At 35.3% G+C, this 11,126-nt stretch overlaps 1 protein-coding gene across 1 annotated transcript; it reads right to left on the reverse strand.

Annotated features, from left to right (window-relative positions):
- Positions 1-5,196: 5,196 nt before the first annotated feature.
- On the reverse strand, positions 5,197-9,782 carry LOC131150195 (uncharacterized GPI-anchored protein At5g19250-like). The gene is made up of 2 exons (XM_058100787.1): positions 9,586-9,782; positions 5,197-5,865 (listed from the first exon to the last, which is right to left on the reverse strand). The coding sequence occupies exons 1-2, from the start codon at positions 9,665-9,667 to the stop codon at positions 5,366-5,368; spliced, it is 582 nt and encodes a 193-aa protein (XP_057956770.1). The 5' UTR covers positions 9,668-9,782; the 3' UTR covers positions 5,197-5,365.
- Positions 9,783-11,126: the final 1,344 nt, after the last annotated feature.

Consider the following 11,126-nt stretch of genomic DNA (forward strand, 5'->3'; position numbering starts at 1 on the left):
CTCAGTATTTCACATCACATAAATCTCACTTCCACATTCAAATTCACATTCACTTTCTCTGTATTCCCGTTTGTATTCCTATATTCTGTTTTCATTTTATTCATTGGTTAAATTAACAATTATGCATTTAGAACTCACTACCAGATGGATAACACACTATCATGCTTCCTCCCATGATGGGTTGTGCAGCCTGAAGGCTGGACTTAACCCTGGTCGGCCCACCAGAGTTAAATAAAAAAAACAACATCTTCAGTATATAAGTCAGATTGGCTTTCCCACACTGGTCCGGACTCTAGGGGGAACTCTACCTTACACAGCACAATCGACCATCCCGTCTCCACACTCTCCACGAGACGTGTGAGTGCACTATCTCTTTAGAAATCACGCGCAACAGTAATATGCATAACACAAAACCATAATCCACCGAAGTTCTCAAACCATAACTTGCAATTTAACATTTACATTCAATTCTGATTTAAAAATCACACACAATAAATATTCTCAATGCATATATATATCATAATTCATCGCAATATATTCTTTTTACTCATGCCACACAATTTAGAATAATACACATATTTATACATTTACTAAAAGTACGCCAACCCACATTCATCATTCACATTACTAAAAATACACATTTCATTATCTCCACAATTATCCTGAAAATTCATTACTTTCATTATTCCATTTTTATAAATAATAACTAATAACACAGCCCTAAGCTCAAAATTACAGTTCAAACGGTTGGCTTTTCTAAAATTCACATAATAAACATATACTTACACATATTATATTTCCATTTTAACCACTAAATTCACAAAATTACTAGCTTAATCTATTCCCCTTACCTAGTTTCCAGAAACTACGCCAGTAGGGACCCCAAAATGATGCCTGCGACGCTCACCCTAACCCTAATTCAATAACCCTAGTTCAATCAAATCAACCCCAAATAAAATACTATTTTAACATTTCCTAAGTCCATAAACTCCAAATAAGAAATTAAACTCCCAAAAGTAACCAATTTTCTTAATTTCCTAAATCTTACCCTAACCTTAGATTGGTGCCTAGAAAACCCAATTCAAAAATCCGCTTTGCTAGACTTGTAGAGAAACGCTCCTAGAACCACGTGGTGGTTTCAGATTGTCAGTTGGGCTAAATATTTGAGAGAAATTGAGGAGAGAGTGTGAGTTTACCTTACCCCAAGAGTGGTGCCTACGACGCTCCTACGAAAAATCCACTTTGGTGAAATTGACAATGGAGGAGAATGGAACCTCAACGGTATTTTTCGTTTTTCGATCGGCCGAGTATTTGCCAAGAAAATGAGGAGAGAGAGAGAGAGAGAGAGAGAGAGAGAGAGAGAGAGAGAGAGAGAGAGAGAGAGAGAGAGAGAGAGAGAGAGTACTAGAGAGGGGCAAAGGCAGGACTTCCAGTTGTAGAATCTGAGTCAAATATTCTGTGGCATATGCAGTTATGGCATATGGGTGACTACACGAATTCAGATGTTTGAGGACCGGTGAGGATAGCATCACGGGGCAAACATATATTTTTCATGGGTTTATCACAAAAGGTCTTGGTTTATCTCATATGACACAAGCTTGATGTGCTTCCCAAGTTTAACTTGTGCTTCAGGTGGAGAACCAGACTCGAAGAGAGATCCTCAAGTCAGACATTGGGACTGAGTACGCTAGTTTCGTTCAAGGAGTTTTGTGAGCAGGGGAGGTTATATGCAGGGCTTGCAAGGTACTTCTTGGTGAAGTCAGTGAGTATGACGTGTTTCTCATCTGACTGATCGCCAAAGGTATTGCTAGATGGGAGAGTTACAGGGGAATTATGGGCAAGTTTTGCGATAAACTACTCGGGTGTGAGTGGATGTCCACCGGTACACTATTATAGGGATGTAGGATCTAGACTTAGTGTTATGTCCATACAGGACATCCTTTTAGGGTATAAGAAAGGTGGGTGCAAGCAGGGTGATCGAGGACATGACTTTTGATGATAAAGTCATGGGGCAACGTACTCAGGTAAAGGAAAAGAAACAAATGCCGAAAAAATACGGTAGCATCAATCATGTTATTTAGGTGGAGTTAGATACTCAAGGAAGAAATGCGAGGAGTTCTATCTCAGGTCAACAAAATCATAGTATAAATGGGCATGTGATGCAGGTGGAGCAACAGACTCAGGGCAGAGATGACATTGTTAATATTACATGGAGTTTCAGCTCGGGAGACCAGTAGAATCACGGTGGGCCCATGTACACTATCAGACCACCACTCAAGTATAAATTTAGCATTCTGATGTTTTATACATTCATTAATACCAACAGCAAGGTTCCTGCTATTTTTCAAGTTGCAGTGCACGGAAAAGGGAAAAATAGATGGATAAGTGCTATAGTGGAGGAGATGAAGTCATTGTATATGTATTTGGTGTAGGAGTTGGTGAAGCTTCCAAGAAGGAAGAGAGTGGGAAGAGGGTGATAAGTGGAAGAGGGTGATAAGATACAACAGGGTGATGTATATGTTGTGTGTGAATGACATGTTATTGGCTAGGAAGGCTTTGACTAAGGCTGATCAGTTAGGAACTTTGTCGAAAGGTTTTGACATGAATGTGTTAGGTATGACCAAGAAGGGTCTTGGTTTGAAGATTTGCATCGGTAGAGTTGTAGGGAGATTAATGTTATCTCAAGGTGGCTTTGTGGACGAAACCACGGGGAGACTTTGTTTGTTGTCTCAGGGGGATTCTATAGAGAATCAATATCAAATGTCTATCGCTCGGTACCCAAGGACAGACTGTGATATCCGGGATATGTCAAAGGTCCCCCATGATGGTCTAGTGGGGTGTTTTAGCAGGCAACGGAGTAGACCGTCAGTTGTGAGTTTTTTTCAAATACTATGTAGGGGGTTTTGGTGATAGAAGGCTTACATCAGCTTTTGTGCTTACTATTATAGGGAGGCCCTGTTAGAAGCCTAGGGCGCAGTCTCAGGTTGTTGCATCTACAATCAGTTTTTGTGCTTACTATTATGGGGAGGCCTTGTTAGAAACCTAGGGCGCAGTCTCAGGTTGTTGCATCTACAACTGAATCAAGGTTGATGGTAGAAGTCGAAGCTACCATCGACAAGTTCAAGCGGTGTTGCTTGGACTTGGTGTTTGTCTCTAGTTGCTAGACGAGAGACAATCCTAACCTAATGTCCCAAGTTCAAGGTGGAGTAGCGGGTTCATTTTTTTAGTTTTCTCCTTAGGGGCGTATGTTTGCCAAGGTGGATATTGTTGTGAATTATGGCTCACATGCTGAGTTGATAGCATACACAAAAGGAAAGCATGAAAGGAATCAAGCACTAGCAGGGGAAACTGTCGACGGTAAGGCTTTAACCGTCGATGGTTTAGAGCAGGATTTTAGACAAAATACATTCTATCTAAAACCGTCGACGGTTTGGTTCGGGACACCCAGTGCATATTTCAAATTTTGAATGGGAAACATTAGTATGATTGAGGATTGGAGGGAAAACCTCTGGGAACCCTATTTATATGTGTTATTGGATGTATTTGTGGGGTTGATTGATGTTAATTGTGAGAATTGAGAGGGTTCTTGTATTACTCTTATAATTTACACAAGAAGATAGTGAATCCTTGCCATTTGCTCTTGTGGATGTAGTCATTGCCGAACCATGTAATTCCTTATGTCATTGTGATTGTTCTTACTTTCATTTACTTGTCGTGGTTGTGGATTGTTCTGTGTATTCACCATTAAAGTGCTGCATTGTGTGTTTGATTCTTTACATACAAATATATATTCTGTTATGCATATTTGGGGGTTTTACACAACACTTCATACTTAAAATGATAAATTTGAATGTTAGTTCTTCTTTATTCAAAATATAAATGCTAAATGAATAAAAAAAATACTCAAATTTATATTTAGTGGTTAACCTTTTATCAAATCAATTCACTCATTTTTCCTAATTTTATCCAAGTTGTTATGTTATTAAATATGAGATTCAACTAAACCTAAAACGTGATCTACAATCCAACCAATCGATTGATCCAAATTGATTTTTAAACTATATTTTATTTTTTAAGATATATTTGGTCATTTAATTTGCATGAAAATTGTATATAACCAATATTTTGGAATAATATAATTATCTAAATATTTTTTCCCAATTTATTAGTTTTATTTATTTATTTTTATTTATATATGTTATTTTTAAAATAATAATTTAATTATATTGTCATTTTTTTTCTCAACTGGTTGACTTGAATCAATTGAGGCAGTTAAATAGGCCAATCTAAAAACTAAGTGTCCAATTCACTAATAGGATCAGTTTTCAAAATACATTTTACTTAATTGTATAATTTTTTTCAACTTAAATTAATGTTATTTTTTTAAGTTATCTTATAACGATTGAATAAAAAGGATAAAATTATCATACTAATAAGGATAAAATTCATCTCTTTATAAATACTTAAGAGTTGACTAATAGTTTACTACTAGAAGGTTCATTTGTCAATAAATTTAAAACTTAGAAGAACTTTTTAATAGTTCTCAAAAATTCAAGACGTGGAGTGTCATATTCAAAAAATTTAGGAAGTATTGTCAGTAATCTATATTCACAACTTGTCTCAAACAAGAGAAAATAGAAAACGATTAATAAATATTCACGACATGTTCCCTATGCAACTAGTTTCATAAGTTATAGTCAACAAATTGTTTATCAATGACCGAAGAAAGAATATATATGAACTTTCTACATGTACTCACTCCAAGTACTTTTCCTGCTACTCCATGCAATAAATACTTCTATTCTAAATTATTAACACAAAAATTTCATTCATGGAAAATATTTTTTGGGGGTAAAAAAGGCAAAAAGGTATCGTGAATTCTTGAACAAAAATTTAGTTTTGCTTGTAATTATTATCATCATTTTTATAATTTTAAATCATATTAAAACAGATTTTTCAAAGTTAATAGTATTTAATGCAGAAAGAAAACATAATGAAAAAAAGTTTTTTTTCTCAAAAAGAAAAATATTTACCTAAATGGAGCCCAAATAAATTTTCAAAAAAAAAAAAAAGGTTGAATTCATGGGTTTGATTCTGATTTTAAAATTATGAAGAACTAATGAAGTGTTAACATGTGTATATTCTATAGATAAAAACATCCCAAAAACTCATCACTACCATCAACATGAATAAAAATACAAGAAAAAGATCATTATTTCATCAAGTTGTATTTGGTAATTACACCGTCTCAAGTTTTCATCCGAACAAAGAAAATCATGACCTTTAAATGTATATTAATGTGGCCTTCGATTACTAACATACAGAAAACAAGAATTGTCAAGAAAAGACCATCACTCATTTCAGTTCACAAGAACAAAGAACCTATCAACAAAAACAGTGAATGGTGGATGAACCCAAACTTGGAAGCAGAGTTATCTGCAGTTTCAGTTACAAAGCTTCCCCCGGATGTGTTTTTTGTCAAAACAACAACAATCCAGTTGCCATCAGAGCCAATCCCCAATCCTATAAACTGAGTGTCGTTGAGATACTGAGAATACTGAGACTGGGTGAAGTTCGATAGGACAAGACTTGGATCCAGGTTAGGAACACAAGCTGGCAATACAGCCCCATCCCTAGTGTTGTTCACATTCAAATGGCATTTGTCTAAGAGGCTTGGATAGTTGGCAAACAGAGGTTCTGTCCCAGGTACTGTGTTGGCGCCCGTGGTGTTCGTACAGGCTTGATTCTTGAACTCATCGGCCATTTTACTGGCAAGGCACTCTGCATTGTCATTCTTTGCTAGGGCTGTCAAGTTCAAGGATGCACGGTAGGCATTAATGCCTTGAAGAAGTTTTTCCTCCTCATCTGCAGTACGACAGTAAAGATGAAGGTATTAATATTAGAAAGATGCTATAAGCCCTAACTCACATAACAATAACAAACCAAGCCTTAAGTCCCACTAGGTGAGATCAGTTACACGAATTCTTTCTGACAATTTACACGATCATAGGCAATTTCCTTTTCTGCCAATTAACAAATTCAGAGCTATTAAATACTATCTCATTCCAATTTATTTCAGGAATACTCCTTTCCTTTTTACTGTCCCTTACAGTAACTAGTTCACTCCTCATTGGTGCAGCATTTGGCCTCGTTGCACATGCCCAAAAAACCATATAAGCCACCACACACTTATCTTCTACAAGAGTCATCTAACTTACCACGAATACGTTCATTCCTTTAAATTTATATTTTAACATTATATTTCTCGTCCATCTTAGCATTCTCGTCTTGGCAACTTCTACTTTTTGATTTGTTGTTTCTTAGTTGCCTAACATTCTGATTCATATAGCATAGCTGGTCTTACAGCCATCCTAATTTTAACTTGAAGGGAAGCCATAACTCACATAAAAGAAAAAAAAAGAGAAATAGGCCAGAAGGGATTTTATTGGTTTGCAACAGTATGTACATCCACAATGTGGACAAATAAATTAGAACTTCATGGTGCAGGGGAAAAAGGTAACTTTGCCCCCGTAAAAAAAGACAAGGCCACAGAAACAAAGCAGAAATTTATTGGAAAAAGAGGGTTGGTTCCAATACAAACATATTAAACATTCTTGACAAGGAAGCATACTGTAATTTGGAACTTATTGTTATTACTGCATGACTTGGAAACTTTTTGTACGAACTTATACCAAGAGAAAAAGGAAAAGAAAGAAAAATACTTATGCAGGTGGGACGAGAGGAATATAAAAAGGACAAAAAAAAAAAAAAGAGGTGCTAGAAATTTGCCAGACAAACCTCTAGTGTCACTCCTCAGAATGTTTCCAGAGAATATATCTCAAATTCAGAGATAATTCTACTGCCTTCCCTTATTTTTTTTCCCTTCCCCTTCGACTTGGCAATCTGATGGGTTCTGTAGTCAAACAGGCAAGAAGATAGCTTTCACCCATTAAAAAATAAAACCATCTGGCTCTCTAGATACTGGTCAAACGGATGCTAAAAATAAAGGAAGTTGGAGAATCTTAAGACCTTCGCAGGTGAATACCCAAAACAATCACCAATGTCCTCTAAGCATATTTTTCTAAGACATAATTGGCAACTTTTAGGCTAAGCTCAAAACCTACTGTACTTGATCTTAATAAGCCCAAATTTATGAGGATATCTTCTGAATGATCCAAAAACTCTTGCAGCAGTGCTGAGGGGCAATGGTTCAAGTTGGGCTTGAATTTGACACCTTAAATTTCACTTTGTTTTACAAGGGACACACAATAAAATGAATTGATTTATGAGTGTAAACTAGACGAATTCAAATTTAAACTATGCCCAAAGAAAGAAAGAAAGAACACCTAACTGACAAGGTTCATTGGGAAGGCAATGTGAAGTAGACAGCCTTCTGCATTTGAGCTGTTAGACTATCTTTGTTATTTGACATTGTCAACTCAAGGTCTGGATAGAGCACCCACACCGAAGTCCTTAAGTTCTTAACATTGGGCCAAGTTTTGCCCTCAAATTTAAACTTGTCTGGTTGACATAGTTTCCCACCCACTGTGTATATTCCATTAGTGATGGTGTTTTTCCCAAGGCTTATCCACAATTTTAAACTATTCCTGGTTGATGTACTTTCCCACTGTGTATATTCTTATAGCGATGACATTTTTCCCAAGGGATTAGGTTAGATTGTGCATTGATTGGCTCCAAACTGTTTCTAGGTTTAGGAAAAATTTCCTTGATTGGTTAGTTGATCCAGATTTACTGGTTTAGGCTGATTTAGGGATGAACCTCAACCAGACTATCAACATCACATTAGGCTGCATTGAGGCTAGGTTGAGTAAACCAAATGGGTGAAAATTTTCAAATCAAGGTTCTGATTATTTGTATGTTTTTGAAGCGTCTTTTAGTTTTTGGCTTCGTCAGACAGGATTGGAAAATCGCCACCCTACTGCAGCTTAATTCATGAATAAATATAAACTATATTTGTTGAGACATGCCAAAACTGTCAAAATGCAGAGAAAACAATTTTCTTGTCATGAAGTGTCATCGGTTTCTGATCATATGGAATTGGCTTGGTTGCTTGAAAATAGAGTTCACCAATAATTTGTGAGTAGTATTTTCAACAATCAGATACTTGAGATTTATCATGTGGATTAATGTCTTTGGTAACATGGGGCAACTAGGATGCAATGGGTTAACCAAAATATGCAACACCATTTGGTACCACCTGTGTCATTTTAATGCACCAACCTAACTGAATAACTGCCAACACAACTTTTAAAAGAATTTCCTGGCTAAGGACAAGAAAATTGGTTGGAGGACATTTCGGTAGTCTCGGATAAAAAAATGTAACAAAAATGACAAGGAACACAACAGATGCAATGTCACTAACAAAATTTGCATACATAAACCAATGACAATTTGAGGAATGAGAACGTCCATGGCTCAATGCTCATTAGTGAGGGATCACAGCTTTCTTCTTTTAACTTCTCCCATACAAATATTAAATCAATTCATTTGGGTCTTTTAAGTACTTTTCCTGCTCTTGAAAGACTTGGCATTGTAGTTTTATTTTTTAGGTCCTTTTCTTGCTCTTGGATTCACCAAAAGCAAGAAAACTCCTTTCGAATGTCAAATCAATGCAAGGTTTGTTTTCAAAAGCAAGAAAACACTTTGAACATTCAAATGAAGAAGTACCTGCAAAGTAAATAATCGGCCTATGACTCCCAGTGTACTATGAAGAAACCGGTAACAGATCTAATTGTGGAAAATCCACTTGAACTCTTAGTCTGACCAACAAATTGGCAATGCAAGACAAAGGGAAAGTGTGGTTTTAAATTGAATTAGAGACCCAAGTTGTTAGAAGGTGAAATTAATTTCATTTCACAAATACAAAGTAAAATGGGTATGGAATGTTGGAGTGAGTTTGGGTTTAGCAAGTAACAATATGACCATAAGTAATTCACCCTATGGTACTTTGTCTAAAACAATTAAAAAAAAAATTGATGACTACATCTCGGATGTTAAAGGAAAATGAGATCCATACTTTCAACACCAGATCTAGCCAGCTACTGAGCAGTGAGCTCAATAAACTAGGTTTCACTAGTAGAATTCAGTGAATCGCATCTGCTCCAAACATCAATTCATCAATGAAGCCAGCAGATATGGTTACTACAGACAACACCCATTTATAGGAGCAAAAAGATGGATCAATATGTAAATGATATACCCAATCTGCAGCATAAGGATTAGAATTCAGATCTACTCTAAATTGGGTTGTTAAACGAAATGTTTTCCTTCTTTTTCTTTTTCTTTTCGTTTTTTGGATTTTTTTTTTTTGGAAGTGGTAGGAGGGGGCAATGAACAAGATCCTCCTCCAAAATTAGCAAATGCAGCACCAACAACAAAAGGGTCTCCAACTCCAATGGTAATATATCAAGGAGCGTATGGTATGCAACTTTCTAGAACTACAACATGACAGATTAACGCAGCCAAATCGCAATAATTAAAGAAGGATAAAAAGTACACAACAATGGGGAAACAAAAGCAAAGAAAAAAATACGGAGGATATATGACGATGAAAGAATGCCTTACCATCGCATCGAACTCGGTGTTCCATCAGTAGAATGGAATGAAGAAGCAATGAGAGGAGGAGAGGAAGTCGAAGCGACGCCATTGCTGCGGCCAGAGAGAGGGCGAGAGAGGCGGCTCGTGTTGGCGAGTTTGTAATGGCCAAGGATCTAGGAGGTAGGAACCTGAAAAGACCGACCAGCGACCGGGAAAGGAGGTACGACGACGTTTTGTTTTTGTTATTTATTTATTTATTTAAAAAAAAAATTAGAACTTGGTTTTTTTTTTCCCCCCCACAAAGTCCACTATCCTTTATTAGTCAGTAAAATTTATAAATGCACAAAATTTTTAAATTTGGAGAGGCATGAGTAAGACTTAGTGGTCAGAAGTATGAATGTTTTGAAATTTATGTTAGAATTCGTGTGAACTTAAATAAAATTTAATATAATTTTATATCCTATTTTGTGTAAATTTACATAATTATAATCTTATATTTTGAGTTTCAAGCTCTCGGATTCAATATTTTTCGTAATCTATTTGTATAAATAATAGCTTTTGAAGTAATTGAACAATTATAATATGTTCAAATATTAATTGATTTTTAAATAATTGTCCAATTAGGTTGAGAATTTGTCGTGAAATTCTATATTCACATGATTTTTTTAGGTATTATATATAATTGTATATTGTCAATCCTAAAGTTTCATTAACCTTATTTTAATAATAACAAATTATTACGAACTAATGACTTTAAAGTAGAAGAATTTGAAGAAATTGAAAGAAGAATTTGAAGATTTTATTTGATTCATTTGTATTGTTATTCTCTCATTTGTAACGTACTTTATATTGTAAAATCATGAAGAAAAAAAAACATAAAGTATAGTAGTAATAGACCAAAACTAAATAAAGGAGATCAAAAAATAGATTAAACTTGACCTTGTACCAATGGGCGATAAGTTTTGTCTGTAATGGTCTTCTTTTTTGTTTCTAATTACTTGTAAGCGATTAATCGATCTGAAAGCCAAAAAGACTCCAGCCGGCAAAACATAACTAGTTTTCAACCATTCTACATATATATGTCCTCTAAAACCCTAAGAACGTCAGAAAACAAACCTAAATTGAATATTTAAGTGTTTTTACTCATAATCTTTCTTAATCTCTCATTGTACTTTCCATTTGCTCATCTTTAAAAGAAAAATTATTGAGCTTTAATTTTAATTTTTCATTGAAAGTTTGTCTTGAGCCTTGAAATGTAAATTCTTCCTTGTAAGGAATTCTTTTTGTAAGTTGCATTGTTTTGGTTGACTTGTCTACATTAAAATAAGGATTGTAATTGGTTTCCTTAATCTTCATAAAACAAGGGGTGTATTGGTGTCCTCATTGTTGTTAAAGCAAGAGGAGTTGGTGAAACCTAAAGGTGAATTGCCTTGAGAGAGTAGACATAGGTTGATTGCCAAACCACTATAAAAACAAACTTTTACAGTGGAGGGTTACGTTAGATAGCTGACAGCCAGCATAAAATTTGTCAGATTACTATGATATGAATCTTTACCGAACCACTATAA

This window comes from Malania oleifera, chromosome 3 (assembly GCF_029873635.1).
Source record: "Malania oleifera isolate guangnan ecotype guangnan chromosome 3, ASM2987363v1, whole genome shotgun sequence".
NCBI lineage: Eukaryota > Viridiplantae > Streptophyta > Magnoliopsida > Santalales > Ximeniaceae > Malania > Malania oleifera.

Coding starts and splice junctions, on each gene's coding strand:
- LOC131150195 (XM_058100787.1), bottom strand. CDS start 9,667: ATGGCGTCGCTTCGACTTCCTCTCCTCCTCTCATTGCTTCTTCATTCC. Junction 5,866..9,585: donor ACACCGAGTTCGATGCGATG/GTAAGGCATTCT, acceptor GTCGTACTGCAG/ATGAGGAGGAAAAACTTCTT.